The 16,194-nt window shown below is 52.8% G+C and overlaps 1 protein-coding gene across 3 annotated transcripts in view; it reads left to right on the forward strand.

The window, feature by feature from the left end:
- The window catches only part of CACNA1I (calcium voltage-gated channel subunit alpha1 I), a 112,241-nt gene that overhangs the window by 52,753 nt on the left and 43,294 nt on the right, over positions 1 to 16,194 (forward strand). For all 3 annotated transcript variants that reach the window (XM_037006920.2, XM_073213901.1, XM_073213900.1), the window contains 3 exons: positions 8,396 to 8,555; positions 14,042 to 14,357; positions 15,981 to 16,073. In XM_037006920.2, the coding sequence (XP_036862815.2) occupies positions 8,396 to 8,555; positions 14,042 to 14,357; positions 15,981 to 16,073 (569 nt within the window). The remainder of the gene's footprint in view (positions 1 to 8,395; positions 8,556 to 14,041; positions 14,358 to 15,980; positions 16,074 to 16,194) is intronic.

Raw genomic sequence — 16,194 nt, forward strand, 5'->3', positions numbered from 1 at the left:
GCTGTGTGACTTCGTCTTCACAGCAGCCCCAGGGTGTTGGTACCACTGTGATGCCCATTTTACAGATGGGGGAACTGAGGTGAGAGGGGATGAATGGCCTGGCTGCGGGCAGAGGTAGGATCTGAACCTGTGCTTGTGTGGTCCCAGAGCCTTTTGCCCCTTTTCATGACCTTCTTCTTTTAGTGGGTAGACACCCCAGCCAGCCACACTGTCTGCAGGGTGTCAGGAAGGACCCTGCCCACATCCCGGGTTGAAGCAGAAAGGCCCCATGGCCTGCAGCGATGCCCCCCAGGCCCCTTCTCAGCGCCTCTCACTGTCAGGGCACAGAGTTGCTGTGGTGCTGGGCCCTGAGCAATGGGAGGTGGACACGGCCGGGCAGGGGCAGGGAATGCTGTGGCTGGTGCGAGCATTGCCTCGGAGTCCCCTGCCAGCATTCAGAGCTTGGCCTGTGTTAATTAGTTGCAGGACCTGGGCAAAGGGTTCCTCTTCTGTTTCAGTCCCTTGTCTTCCCAACGGGGACAGCATACAGCACCCCCCTATGGGCTTGTCTGTGTCACCCCGAGCAGACAGGTGTGCAGCGGACTGCCGGAGCCCAGCCTTCCTCGCAGAGGGAGGGGCCAGACTGCAGTTAGACCAGGGTTTATGTCTGGGAGCTTGGCCTGAGGCTCCACCTCTTGGGTCTCAGTTTCCCCATCCATAAACTAGGGTCCCAGCCCTCCCTTGCTGGGCTGTGGGGCAGCACATGTCTGCATGGCACCTGCTCCTGGAAGGGGCCCAGTGAGGGGCTGGCACCGTGCACTGACCATACTGTACTCACTGGGTCTTGGAATTAGCCTCACTGAGAGTCACAGAGAATCTTAGAATCATCAGCCTCAGAATCCTAGACTCTTGGTTTCAGAGCTCCTCGGGGTCTTGGTTTCATAACCAGAAGTCTTAGAACAGTCGGCTCTCGGAGGGACAGGGTGTTTGATTGCCCATGAGACCGAGGGGCCCTGGACTCACAGCGAGCACCTGCTCCTTGCCCCCCAGGCTCCAATGTGGGGTCACAGAGAAGATTAGGACATGGCCCCTTCCCTGCAGGCAGACAGTCAGGCTGGAAGCCATGCGCTCTGATGGAGGCAGCAGGGGCCGAGGGGAAGGGCCACTAACGTGTGCTTCGAGGAGGCCTCCCAGAGGAGAGAGCCCAGGATGTTTGAAGGATGTGTAGGAGTCCTGTGGGTCATAGTGGGCGCAGGGACTTTCAGGGGGCCAGGGGGCCAGGAGCCAGGTCCACCCCTGAGGGTGTGAGCACTGCTGGCCTTGGGGAGGAACCCAAGGCCTCTCCTGGGATGGAGGGGGTGGGGGCGCACAGCTCTTGGCTGGGATTTGTTTCCTAATCCAGGAGTGGAGGCTTGGGCCCCCGTCAGCACAGGCTCCCCCCACAGCTGGGTGGGGACAGCAGCCGTGTGCTCGGCAGTCGGGCTGTGTGCAGCACCCACTGTGCCCCTGATTGGTTGGCTCTGGCCATGGCAGGAACAGCAGGCAGCCTCTCCTGGTTGCCCAGGGCCCTCCACTGACCTGGCCAGACTGGGGACGCGGGGCCCCCATGGCCAGCAGCAGCGTGCACCCGCCTTGCCCTCACCTGGCTCCTTCCTCCTGCCTGTGGGCTCTGCCCCCAGCAGAGGCTGGCTTGAGTCTGGCTCTTTCTACTTGAGCTGGCCTGGCAGAGTGGCTGCCCTAATCTGGGCTGACAGCTCCTGGCTGCAGACAGCACCAGGCCCTGCAGGGGGGATGCCTGTCAGGAAGGGCACCCCCCTCCGCCATCCTGCCAGGTCCCCCACTGCCACCTAGGGCTCCCCTGCCTGGTTGCTGCCCAGCTTTCCTCAGAGCAGAGGGTCTAGTCTTGGGGTCCCTGGTGAAAAGGGGTGAACAGGTTGAGCAGCTCCATCCATTGCCCACTCATCACCTGTCTCCTCCCAGCTCTGACTTTAAATGCCATCTAGAGACCATCTCTGCCTGGATGCCACCCACACAGTACTCCCACCCCACACTTGCAGTCTGACAAAATGACTTCCCGCGTGTGTACACACCAGGTGCCCCAAACCCACCTGTCCACATGAAGCCCATCTCCACTGATGGCCACTCTGTGGCTCTGGCCTCAGGCCCCAACCATGGAGGTGCCCTGATTTCTTTCTTTCTGCAACACCCTCATCCCATCCCTTGGCTCCAGAATCTAGCCATATCCTCTGCCTCCACTGCCATCTTCATATAGGTGCAGCCAGACATGGATTATCTTGATGGCAGGTGAGCAATGGCTGGGCCAGGTTGGCTGGGATAAAGAGGAACAGATGGACTGAAGGCCCAAGTCCCCACCTTGAGAGTCATGCAGGAAGCCCGGCATGAGGCCAGGCAAGCTCAGCAGGGAGCACCTGGGGCAGAGGCCACACCTCACGGGCCTCCCCATTTCTGTCCCCGGGGAGTCACGCACAGGCATTTGTACATGATCCCACATGCTGTCAGCTAAAGGGTCTCCCTCTTCTGTTCCGGACAGCCACCCTCCATTCTTCCCTACAAGCCCTCCGCTTACCTGCAGGGCAGCCCTGTTCCACCCCCTAACATGCTTCCCTCCAGCCACACTGGCCTGGCTGTTCCTCGACTGTGCCCCGCTCACTCCCACCTCAGGGCCTTTGCTCTGCTGTTCCCTCTGCTGAAAGCTCTTCCCCAGGTGTGCACACAGCTGCCTCCCTCACCTCCTTGGCGTCTGCCCTGTGTCATCTTGCCAGGGAGCCTTTTCCCGGCCACTGTTTTACACCCATTTTTCCTCAGCCCAGCCTGGCACTCTCCACCCCTTTCTCCTGTTTCAGGTTTTGTTTTCATTGCACTTATCACCCAACAGATGAGAAAATGTACTTAGTATTTTTGTTGTTTTCTGTCTGTCTCATCCTACCACTGCCTAGAATGTCACTTCCCAGGGGCAGGGGACTTGGTGTGCTTTTTTTTTTAACTGATGTATCTCTAGAGGCTACAACAGGGCCTGGCACATAGTAGGTGCTCACTAAATATTTGTTGAATAGATTCATCCACTCATCCATCACTTCTTCCTTCATTCAAGCTGCTCACCTTGGAGGGGCCGCTCTGTGCCAGGCCCTGGGCCCTGTGCTCAGGACACAGCTGGTTTCAAGGGGCAGAGCCATGAACTGGTGGAGGCCAACAGTGTGATAAGTGTGGTGATGGAGGGAGGGTGGGGCTGTGGCAGCTCACCGCAGGGGCACCAGCTCACTGGGGACCAGAAGAAGTGACCACTCAGCGGAGGTCTGAAAAGGAGAGATGGCCTTCTGCATGTGTGTGCGGGCCTGGGGGTGACCCTGACCCTGGGCTTTCCAGGCTGGAGGTGGCTGGTCTGGCTGGGTCACACTGGCACAGAGCCCCTCCTGCCTTGGGAAGTGGCCCTGGCCTTGCCCCAGGCGGCTTAGTAGTAACCGGAGCCCTGTGGTCATGGGGAGGGCGGTATAGTGGGAGGCAGAGGGGCAGGGGTGCTGGGGCATCCTCCAGTCCGGCTGGAGCAGCAGGCTCAGGGGTACGTGGTGGGCAGAGGGAGGTGAGGCTGGAGAGGTGGGCCGGGGCGGATTGTGGGGGCCTGTGAGCAGGCGTAGGTAGGGGATAGGGTAAGAATCTGTACTTTCCCCATAGGGTGGATGGGCTACTGGTGGCTTCTGACTTCAGGGGCTCACCCCTGAGGTGTCTTGGCCCCGTGGTATTCCTGAGGGGCTGGCTGGACAGGAACCACTGTCTTCTATGTAGATGTGGACATGGGGGCCCAGAGAGGGCAAGCTCTGCTTCAAGGTTACCCAGCCAGGGCTGGGACCCACATGTCCTGTCCTGGGTGGTGCTCTGGGAGCTCACAAGGGTAGAGACTTCACTGACATCCTGGGGACCCTGGGGGCCTTGTTCCCTTCTCAGCTGGGAGGTGAGCATGCTCATGGGCTTTCCTGTGGCCTCTTCCCACAGAGGCCTGCCTGGCCTCTCCTCTAGGCTGGAGGCCTGAAAAGGCGCAGGAAGGAAGCAGAACCAGGTAAGCTCATCCTGAGATGGTGTGAGTGAGAGTCATGAGGGATCTAGGGGCAGGGGGGCTTCCTGACTCACTGGGGTGAGAATCAGAGGAGCCTGCCTGGAGGAGGAGGTCTGACTATAAAGGACGGTCTGAGGCAGATGGGGTCAGGTCTTCACAGCAGCCTCTCTCCATCTCTCTCTTCCCGTTTCTGTTCTGTTTCCATCTCTCTGCCTGTTTGCTTTCTTTCTCTCTTTCTGTTTCCCTCTCACCTCTCTCTGCCTATACCTCCCGTGCCCAGTGCCTAGGGAGCTGAGGGCAGAGGGGAGCCGTCCCACTTGTGTTGGATAATTACCTGACTGTGGGCATAAAAGGAGGATCAGCCAGGGTCCTATGGGGGCCTGCCCTGACTCTCTAGTCCCATGTCCCCTTTTCCCCTGCATGGAAGTGATGAGCTCATTTTCGGTCCCTAATTAGCTCATTATGCCTTGGCTCGGGGGCCCTGGGACTCCTTGGGCCCGAGGGAGGGCTGGAAGTGAGCTGGGGCCCAGCTCAGCAGAGGGAGGAGTAGGGAGGAAATGGGCTGCCAGTTGGGGAAGCCAGCGGGGCAGGTTTCAGGAGCCTTTCAGAATCTCAATATCCTGGAGAACAAGGGAAGTGTAATTAATTGAGCGACAAAGGCTGGGCCCGCGGGAGCAGCCACAGAGCAGCCAGGCTGGGACTCAGCAGAGCCTCCCGGAGGCCTTTCTGATCCAGCCCCTTTCCTCAGCGGCTGCTGGCCCTCTGTGCCCGCCTCCCGCGTCTCTCTCATCCTCCAGGACTGCCCCTTCCTGCTGAAAGCGCAAAGGCACCCAGGGGCTCCGTCTGCTTAGAATCTGCTCCATTGACCTCCCCAACCAGTCACCTAGCATAGAGTCCTGCGGGCCTTAGGCCCCACTCTGCAGCCACCCTCCAGACGTGGCCTCAGAGGCCCTCTGAACTGTCACGCTTCTGTGCCTCAAGCTCCCGTCATCCTGCCGGGCCTTGTTCAAGCCAGCCCCTCCAGGAGCGTGCCTGGAGCCACCCCCTCTCCAGGTGAGGGCCTTTTCCCAGCTGTGGTCTCCTGTCCCCCTGCTACTAGGCACAACTCTGAGGGGGTGGAAGAATGGGACTTGTTCGTTTTGGGTTCTCCACGTACCCGGCATTGCAGCTGGCATGCAACAGTTGTAAGTGTTTGATGAATGAATGAATGAAGGGGCACCAGAAAGCCCTGAAACTGACGAACTTAACATCTGGAAGGATGACAGGGGCTCCTGTTCTATCTTCTTGCCTCCCTCATCCACACCCACCTGGCTACCCTGGTGAGGGTGTCTCTGGCGAGGTTGGGTGGCGAGCCCCAATTCACCCTGGCCTGCTCTCAGCTGGAGGCAGCAGCCTGGGAGGAAGCCCCACTGCCTTCCCCCAGAGGGGGCTGACCTGGATTTGTGGGGTGGGAGGATGGGGGCGGGCATTCATTATTGATTGGAAATCACCCTGCACAGAGCTTGTGATGCAAACCTCAAATAATCACCCTTGTTAACAACCACCTCAGCGTCACCCCTCTGGAATAAATAAAAAGCTGTGCAGGGCCACTGTTCTTCTTGTTACCATCCTTCCATCCTCCCCTCTCCAATTTTCTACTTTCTCCCCTTGACTTACCACGTCATTCAGCAAATGCTGACTGAACCTTTATTCTGGACCAGGACCTGCTGGGTTCTAGGAACACTGACTCTGACATAGGCCTTGCCCCCAGGAGCTTCCAGCCCTGTGAAAGAGGCAGGAGCATAAACAGAGGAGTATACACTAGGGCTAGAAGACTAGATGTTGATGTGAATGGGGCCGCCAAGTTGTGCAGTATGCAACATGCACAGCTGCACATGGCAGCTTAGGTTATGTCAGAGGTGCTGGGACTGCCCAGAGCAGAAGAGAAAGGGATGAACTCTACTTGGGATGGAGTTGAGAAAGCGCATGGGAAGGCTTCACAGAGAGAAAGTAGAGCTTTAGCTGGGCTGTGTTGACTGCATAGGGGCTTGCCAGCCATAAGAGAGATGGGAGGGGTTCCAGAAGAGAGAATAGCATGAATAAAAGCACAAGGTGTGAAGTCCTGGGGTATGTTTAGGGTACTTCAAATAATTTGGTGTTGCTAAGCATAGGGTGCAAATTGGATTGAGAGAGAGGGGGGGAGAGGAGGGGAGGGGAGGGGGAGGGCAGGGGAGAGGGAGGGGGAGAAGGACAGGGAGGAGGAGGGGGAGGGAGATGGATGAAGCTGGACAGCAGGCAGGGTTGGATCTCATAGGATCTTGGTGGGTGTACAAACAAGGGTGACCCTCTTTGGGGCCACAGACACTTGAATGGGTCTTGTCCTCAGAAAAATTCACGGTGTTGTACCTGCACATTTTACAGAAATTTCGTAAGATTCATGGATGGCATGCAGTCCTGCCAGGGACCTCTCTGCCTACCAGAGGTCCTCAAACCCCAGCTTGTGTAGGTGGTGGAAGCCCCAGAGATTTTCATGCATGGCAGCGATGTGCCCAGATTTGTGTTCTAGAGAGGAGCTGTTGTCAGCAGGTGCCCCCTTTCTGTCCTGGGCTGTTTCCCTGCACTGGCTTCAATCTCAGTCAGGTGCTGTCCTACCCACATAAGATGGCCCAGCAGCTCCAAGCTTAGCTCTTCTAGCTTGCAACCTCTGCAGAAAGAAAACATTTTTTTCCCCTGTAGTTTCAGAAGAAGTCTCAAGGCTGACTCTCATTGGTCATGACTGGGATCACATGCCAATGCTGGACCAACCACTGGGGATGGAGGAACAGAACATGCTGATTGGCTGGGCCTAGGTCATGTGATCTCTATGCCAGCCCGCCCAAGCCATAGGGACTAGGGTAGAGGAGTGGTGCTGTTTCCATAGGACCAGAAAGGTTGTTGGGGCCTAACACCTTGACTTGGGCAGCTGGATCTCCATGAGGGAGTCAGTGGGGAGCGAGTGACATACAGTTACTGAAGCTGAGGTAGTAGATGACATCACCCAGACTAGGGACAGCAGGTCAGTTTCATAGCTAGGGTAGGGGAGGCTGAGCCTATGGGGAGACAGAAGGCATGGAAGGTGTGGATGGGTCAGCCCAGTGCAAGAGGGACAGAATGGAAGGGTGGGGAGACAGATGTGAAGGGTGGTAGGTAAGGGTGGGGCAGGGATGGAAGTATAGTATGCTCTCCATTTTCTCTTTCGGTTGGGGACCCTAGGGTTTGCTGAAGGTTGGGTGGGCCCTGGAGTCTGTGAACTTTGCAGAGTGGCTGCTGCTGTTTTTGGGGGCTCCTTTGTCAAGGGTTCTCATCCTTCAAGAGAGGACAGGACTAGCTGGAGTTCCCACAGGCCAGCAGAGTAGGATTTGAACCCGGATCTTTCTAAGTCAGAGGTTGTGTGCTTTCCACAGGCTTTCTTTCCCCGCCTGCCATATTTCAGGACATGAAGCCCCTCCAGGATGTGACTAACTCATTCTGCTCCCCTTCCCATGCCTACCTGAAGCTGCCCTCAGGTCACTCTGTCACCCTTGCTGGACTCCTATTTCCATCTTTATTTCTCCATTTTCTCCTCTTTTGGCTTCTGGCTTGGCTGGTTCATTGCAGCTATTTCTCAGGAGGTGAAGAGGCCTCTTCTCCTAACATCAGGCCAGACCTGAGTCCCTTGCTGGCCGTGGCTCTTCTGCAGGTGGTTCTGAGAGCTCTGCCTGGTTCCATCATGCAGTGGGTGGGTCATGGGGTTGTTCTGGCTGGTACTGGTGTATCCTGGCATACTTGGAACCAGTGGCTGGCCTGGAGATGAAGGGCATCCAGGACACATTCATTAGGCACCTACTGTAGCCATGCTGGTGCTGGGCATAGCGAGATGAGCCAGCCTTGGTCCCAGGCCTTTGGGTACTTGAGGGTTGTGGAAAGAACGCTAGTAGCTTCTTGGGCCAGTAACTTCAGTTCTATGAACCTACAGTTGCTTTTTGTATAAAATAGAGATAATATTACTGGCCTCCCAGAGTTGTCATGAAGACTGAAGGAGCTCATAATTGTGCATTAACCTGAATAGTCTTGCACATAACAGAAGCTCCATAAATTTCTGCTTATTCATCCACAATCTAGTGGAAGTGTGGCAGGGCCCAGAGCCATTTCCATGGCCTCTGGGTTGAGGGGCAGGTACCAAGAAGGTCTATCTGGTGGCCACTGAGTGGGCTGGGAGCGGTAAGGAGCTCCTGATCACACATCTCCACCCATTCCTCCCACTGCCCCTCCCTTCTTCTCTAACCCTGCTCTCCCTCTCTGGGGCCTCTGCTCCCTGTCTCACAATCTGTCTACCTTCCCCCACCCTAGGTATGCGGATCCTGGTGAACCTGCTTCTGGACACGCTGCCCATGCTGGGGAATGTCCTCCTGCTCTGTTTCTTTGTCTTTTTCATCTTTGGCATTATCGGCGTGCAGCTCTGGGCGGGCTTGCTGCGCAATCGCTGCTTCCTCGAGGAGAACTTCACCGTGTGAGTGCAGCCCCTGCCAGCTGGGTGGCTCCCAGCCCACTCTACCTGGGGCAGCATATGAGGGCTAGGAAGCGCTCCCCACTGAGCACCTGGTTCCAATCCTTATTCCAGTGGTGCAGAAAGAGAAGGGATATGCCCGGGTGCATTGGTGATGGGTCTCCCATGAACGACTGGACCGTAATATGAGCGCAAAAGGCCTGAGCTCTCAGAATTGGTATTACAAAGTCCATGAAGCTCCTTGATGCTAATTTAGCTCCTAGTGACTCTTACTTAGTACATAGTTTTAACTTCTTTGGTAATTAGGAATTGGGGCCGACAGAGTGGAAAAAGCAAACTAGAAGGAGGTCAGATAGGAAGGTAAAGGGCAGAAGTGATGCCCACAGGGAAAAAGAAGACAGAAAACCTCAAAAGTAGACATAGGACCTGGCACTCTAATTACAGCACAGCCATTCCTGTTAGTGACTGAGTCATCCAGGAAAGGTCCCCTTGCACTTGTGTCTAAAAACCCCCGGGGACAAGGCAGAGGGGGGCTGCTCCTCAGGGAGATGACTGTCCAGCTGTTTAAACAGAAGTCAGGCTTTGGCTCAGAGGGGTTGGGTTGAGTTGTCTGAGAAACTTGGTATCTATAGAATCAGTGTGAGGATAAGCAGCACCTCTGAGCGATGTACACACGCACATGCGTGTGGTGTGGATGTGCGCTCACTTTAACAGGCATAAGTGTGCCCCTGTCCCAGGGCCTGGTGAGGCAGCAGTAGGAGAGCATTTTCATTATCCTCTCGCTGGGCAAACGCCCCCAAGGGGCTGCTCTTGGCAAGCGCACGCTCAGCACACAGCAGAAGTTGGAGGTCCTGCCTCTGGGCTGTGCCTGGGCTGAGGGCTGGTCGCAGGCGCCTCCCGTGGGGGACTCATGGACAGAGGCTTGGGGGCGCTGCACAGGGTGGGTTGAGCTCCCTCCCTCCCACCTGATTGTTTGCTGTGGGGATGAAGCTGAATGAGAGCTGGGGTGAAGGCTGGGAAACAGACTGGCTCACCTGCCCATTGCTGTGGGGGGACAGTGGGCACCTGAGTAGACCAGGGAAGGGGCACCCTCATGTGTAAGGGCCCTGCGGGTGGGAGGGGAGCCTACACTTGCATCAGTCATTTGGAGAGGTGGGCCCTGGGGCAGCAGGATGGGGCACCTGCTTCTCCTGGTCTGGCCCTCAAACGATGGAGGTGTGAGCTCTCAGCTTTGGGGGCTCAGAACACATCCAGGTCCCTCTGTCCCTCATGGGTCTTCCTTAGGCCATGCCATGACCACCCTGTTCTCATTATGCCAGCTCAGCCCCAATGTCACCTCCTCCTGGAGGCCTTCCCTGACCACATCCTCCCCCAGGCACTTGATTGCATTATCCTGTTTGATTTTCTTCTTCACCATCTCTGTCTGAAATTACCTCAGTTGTGAGTTTATTCACTTGGTTGTTGGGTATCTAGATCAGTTCATTTATTTGGTTAGCAGTTCCTAACCAGGATGAAATGTAGATGCTTAGCTTTTGATTCCTTGTGGAGACCAGGAAACTGGGGCCCAGAGAAGAGCGTCTTGGTCCAGGACAAGCTTGGCAAGGTCAGAACTAGAATTAGAACCCCGGATCTCCTGACTCTGGAGCGTGCTGTGACCGCTCCTAGTGCGTGTGCTCAAAGCATCTCTCCAGGTGCCTCCGCCCCTGAGGAGACTCCAGATGGTTTGTTTGAGGATTCGATGAGCGCAGAATCAGGACAACGTCACTTAGCTATTTGGTGATGGGTCCGGGAATCTGAGCCCAGCTTTGGTGTTCTTTGCAAAGCGTCTGGTGCCGTCTCTCAGGTTCTGCCTGGGCATTAACATGCACACACATGACTGTTTACCCCCAGGCAGGTTTTAAAAACACGAATTGCTTTGTCAATGTGTCTTGAGCATGTTTGCACACCATAATTTTCATTCCACAAATGTACCACGGTTCATCTAGCCAGTCCCTTGTGTGTTTTCCAAGTTTTTTGCTCTTACGTACAAGGCTGCAAGGCATACCGTGTGTGCATGTGATCTTGTATGTACTCACGGTCAGTGTATATGTCATACAGATCATAATTGCTAGTCAAAGTTGCATACATTTTTTAAATAGTTTTTTTTGGTTAGGGTATAAGTTACATTCAGTGAAAAGCACAACTATTAAGTGTACAATCTGATGAGGTTTTACCTGGGTATAACCAGTGGAAGTCGACCCAGAGAAACTTAAAGTGCCCAGGCTTCCTCCCGCCCCTTCCCAGTTACTGTGTCCCTCACCCTCTGTCTTCCGACCTCTATCACCATAGACTTCTTTGGCCTGTTCTTGAGGTTTCTTTAAATGGAATCATGTAGGATGTTGCCTTTTGTGTCTGCTGCTTTGGCTCTGCACAAAGTGTCTGTGACATCCACCCATGTTTTTGTGTGTTAGTAGTTCCTTCTTGTTCATTGTGGTGAGGATTCCACTGAGTGAATATACCACCACTTATGTTTCCATCCTGCTGTATATTTGGGAGGTTTCTGGTTTTTTGGCTTTTAGGACTCATGGATGTTCTTGTACTTGTCTTTGGATGGATAAAGCCATCCTTTCTTTTGGGTAAATATCCAGGAGTGGACTTGCTGGGTGTGCATATGTTTACTTTCAGTAGATTTTGCCAAATGGTTTTCCAAAATGGTTGCATTAAATGTCCACGAGCGAAATCTGAGAGTTCCAGTTGCCCCTTAGCAACATTCGGTATTGTCAGTCCTTTTCATTATAACTGTCCTAGCGAGAGGGCAATGGTATCTTCTTGTGGTTTTTTCGTGTGTATTTCCTGATGACTAGTGATGATAAACACTTTTCCATGTGTTTACCATGCCATTTATGTTTCCTCTTGTGAAGCATCTCTTCTGGTCTTTTGCCATTTTCAAACTGTATTTTTTTTCTCATAAATTGGTAGTAGTTCTTTATATTCTGGACTTAAGTCCTTTGGTGGATATATATATATATATATACTGGAGATATTCTGTTCCAGCTGGAGTTTTCTGAGTTTTCTGTTTTCACTCTCTAAATGGTGTCACTTGATGGACAAAAGATCTTAATTATAATGAAGTCCAGATTACCAGTCATGTTTTAGTATTGCTTTCTGGGTTCAGTGTAAGAAATCTTATCCTAACTCAAAGTCATGAAAATATTCTCCAGTGTTTTTTTTTTTCTAAGAAGCTTTCTTGTTTTATCTTTTACATTTAGATCTACATTCCATCTCAAATAATTTTTAGCATAGTATTTGGGATCAAGGTTCACTTGTTATATGGACATTCGGTTGATGTGGTTATATGGATATACCATTGATCAGGAAGTCCACATTTTCTCCACTGAACTGCAATGGTGCTTTTCTTATACTCAGGTGACCGTATGTATTTGGGTTGAATCTATACATGTAATTGTTGATGGATGTTGCCAAATCGCCCTCTAAAAATGTTTATTTGCATTCCCACCAACAGCGTATGCATGGGCTGTTTGCTCTCACCCTTTCTTACACTCGGTACCTCTACCCTGAAATAGTCGCCATTCGGATGGATGTAAAATGATCATATTGTTATTTTTGTTTACACTTTCTTGTTATTAGTGAGGTGAGCTTCTCTTCCTATGTATTGGCCTTTTTTATTTCTTCTGTAATTTTTTTCCTTGATTTTTTTGTTCTTTTTCCCCTAGTGGGTTATTTTTTATTATTAAATTATAGGAGATTTTAATATGCTCAAGGTTATTATATGCTCAAGGTTATTATATTAATATGCTCAAGTTATCTTTTATTTGCTTTATATGTTGCAAATACCCAGGGGACAACAAACTCTGGCCTCTTTGTGTAAATAAAATTTTATTGGAACACAGCCATACCCACTCTTTTACCTGTTCCCTGTGACTGTTTCATGTTACAATCGTGAACTGAGTAATTGGCACGGAGACCATATGGTCTGCAGAAAAATACTTCTCCTTGGCCCTTGATGCCACGGTTTGTCTGCCTGCTTTATCTCAGTCTGTTGCCTGCCTTTTTTACTTTGCTCTGTTTGGCTCATAGAAATTTTACATTTGTATATAGTCAATCTTCTTGACCTCTTCCTTTGTAGAATTTGGATTTCGTGTATCAAGTCCAAGAAGGCTTTACCTATCTTGAGTTAAAAAAAACATTTTCTTATAGTATTTTTGTGGTTATGTTGTATTTATACTTTTTAATCCACCAGAAGTATATTATTTTTAATTTGATCATCTCTTTTACTTAACCTAATGTATCCAAAGTATTATTTCGGTGTGTAATCAATATAAACAATTAATAATAAGAAATATTATCAGATATATAATGTATATCTGATATATATAATATCTTATTATCAGATATTATAGATTCATTATTATCAATATATTATCAATATAACAATATAACAATATAACAATTGATAATATGCATTCTTTATTTTTTCTTTTGATACCAAGTCTTCAAGAAGTTTATTTTTGTATATCGTGTGAGGTAGGGTACTAACTTTATTATTTTCCTAACAGATAGCAACTGTCTGGTTTTTCCATTCCGTGGATCTGAAATGTCATTTCTATAGTATAATAAATCTTTTTTATTTTTGCATATGGCCTTATCCCTGTGCTCTGCAGTATTCCACGAATCTTTCTGTTCCTGTTGCAATCCCATACTATGTTATTAATAGTTGTAGAGTATTTTGCTCCCTTGTAGGGCTGGACTCCACTCCTCTTTCTTCTTTTAAAAATTTGTCTTGCCTATTCTCTCATTCAGATAAATCCTAGAACCACCTGGTCAGGTTCCTTAGACAAACACTTTTGGGATTTTGTTTGGCTTGCAGGGAACCATACTTTCCCCTGCAGGATGAGCAATGCACAGATTATCATCTCTGTTTTACAGATGAGGAAATCAAGTCCAGAGAGAGCAAGAGACCAGCCCAAGGTCAAATAGATGGGAAGGGGTGGAGCAGGCAGCGGGTCAGCCCTTCATCCGTTGGATGAGTAAAATTCGGCATCTGTTTGTTGAGTACCTACTGTCTGGAGCTGACAGTGTGTGGGGCCTGGGGATGTTGAGATCCAGTCCTTGTCCCATGAGAGCTCTAGCATGTCAGGGGTGTTGGCTGCATATGCCCCAGGAGAAATAGCGCAGGTGTGTGTGGGGCGCATTCTGGCCATGGGGGCCTGGGACCAGCCCTGCTTGATCCTGGGGAGGCTCCTTTAGGACAGGCTCCCCAGATTGGGAGAATCTGGAACTGACCGTAGTGGGTCAGTGGGAAATTTTGTGACCATGGCAGAGGTGGGGAAGGGTGTCCTAGGTAGGGGAACAGCGTGTGCAAAGGCCTGGAGATAATGACAGGGCCCCATGGGCCAATACTGCCACACTGCATGGCCTCTCCCCTTCCTGCTCCTTCTAGTGGTGACCCCTCCCCTTCTCCTCTTTTACCCACTGTCACCTGTGGACAGACAAGGGGATGTGGCCCTGCCCCCTTACTACCAGCCGGAAGAGGATGACGAGATGCCCTTCATCTGCTCCCTCTCGGGGGACAATGGCATCATGGGCTGCCATGAGATTCCCCCGCTCAAGGAGCAGGGCCGTGAATGCTGTCTGTCCAAGGACGATGTCTATGACTTCGGGGCAGGGCGCCAGGACCTCAATACCAGCGGGCTCTGTGTCAACTGGAACCGTTACTACAACGTGTGCCGCACAGGCAGTGCCAACCCTCACAAGGGCGCCATCAACTTTGACAACATCGGCTATGCCTGGATCGTCATCTTCCAGGTGAGGGCACACGGGCCTGGCACCGGCCCCATGCTGGGACCCGGGGCGCTGGCCGTCGGGGGTGAGGGGTGGAGTGAGCAGCTTTGCCCGGTAGGCAGGGCTCTGAGCTAGGCCTTCCCCACTTTGTCTCACTGAAATCTGCCCAAGTTGCTGGCACCACAGGCATCACATGCCCACGTCACAGACAGAGCAGCTGAGGTTCACAGGAAAGAAACCATTTGACCAAGGATGGAGTGCTATTAAATGGAAGCCCCAGGATTTTAACTCAGGTCTGACTGCTCTTTGCAGAACCCCAGGTTGTCTGGGGGCAAGTGGGTCCCAGCAGGAAGGTTTGTTTGTAGAGAGGAGAGGCAGGGCTCAGGTCCTCCTGTTGGAGGCGCTAACCAGGCAAGGCCCACATGGGGGACACACGGGGAAGGATATTCCTGGTGGAGGTGACCACCTGAGCAACAACCTGGGTGGGTGCAGGGAAGCCTGGGGGAGTGCAGGGAGGGCTGAGTAGCTGTTTGTCTGACGTGCAGGGCAGGGTCTCTCAGACCTTTATGTTGAGAGCAAAAGTCAGTGAGAAATACATTTTACCTTGTGACCCGAGCATACATACATGCACACATTCACAAAGCAACACTGACTGACTATGTGAAAAGTGCTTTATCCCGTTGCATAGCTCCATGATACTCTGGAGGATGGGGGCAGGGAACGTTTAGGGAACTAGGGCTGTAGGACCTTCTGTGTACTATTGATGTCTCTGTGCCTCAGTTTTCTTATCTCTAAAATGGGGCAAGAACAGTCCCTCTCACCTTGAGTGGCTGAGAAGAATCAACCAGATGATGTAAGCCAAGCGGTCAGCCTGGTGTGCAGTGAGCGCTTGGTGCAGGTTACCTTCTGCTGTCCCCAGAAGGAAGAGCAGGGCAGGAGCAGAGGGTGGGGGCTGAGCAGCTGCCGAGGAGGCTGGGGAGCCTTGCTGTGGTGGCTGCTCTGCTCTGCGGAGCATCAGGATTACAGAAGTCAGAGCTGCAGAGTGGCATGTGACGTGGCCCCAGCCCGGCAGCTGCACTTTAGGACTCTGGCCCTGCGGGTGGGCGGGTCCCCAGTGGCTCCTGCTCTGAGCACCTGCCAGAAGCAGACAAGATGGTCGCGCTGGAGAGGGGCCAGGGTTCGTCTTTCCCGAGGGAGTGTGTGGGGGACAGAGCCGCAGCAGCCTCGTCACAGCCGCTCCCCCAGGCCCAGCTGAGCGGTACCCTAGCCCTGCCATGTGGGCTCTGCTGTCCTCAGGCACTGAAGAAGAAGCTGAGGGTCAGAGAGTAGCCCAGCTGGTGAGCTGGAGCCTGAGCCCAGGGCCCCTGGGGTGGGCTCTGGAGCCAGAGGGACCAGGTGTTAAGTCTTAGCTCCACCCCTTCCTGGCTCTGTGACACTGGGCGAATGCCCTAACCTCTCTGAACCTCAGTGCCCTCCCCTGTGTAACTGATGGGGACGGCTGCCCTGCCGAGCCCTTGTGAGAAGTATGAGAGACTGTGTGTGTGCGAGGTCCGGCATGCACGGTCGGGCCTCTGTTTGGGTGCAGCCTGTGTTGCCCACTGCCTGAGGGTCGACCGTGTCGGCTCTCCTGCTCTGTCCTGGCTGCAGGTGATCACGCTAGAAGGCTGGGTGGAGATCATGTACTACGTGATGGATGCGCACTCCTTCTACAACTTCATCTATTTTATCCTGCTTATCATAGTAAGTGTCAGGGACACTGGGGCTCACCCCAGGCGAACTCAGGACCCATGGATCAGAGGGTGGGGGAGTCTTTGGAGGCCCCCCAGGAGCCCCCAGAGCCAGGAGAGCTGGGTGGGAGAGA

Source organism: Manis javanica, chromosome 10, assembly GCF_040802235.1.
Source record: "Manis javanica isolate MJ-LG chromosome 10, MJ_LKY, whole genome shotgun sequence".
Classification (NCBI taxonomy): Eukaryota; Metazoa; Chordata; class Mammalia; order Pholidota; family Manidae; genus Manis; species Manis javanica.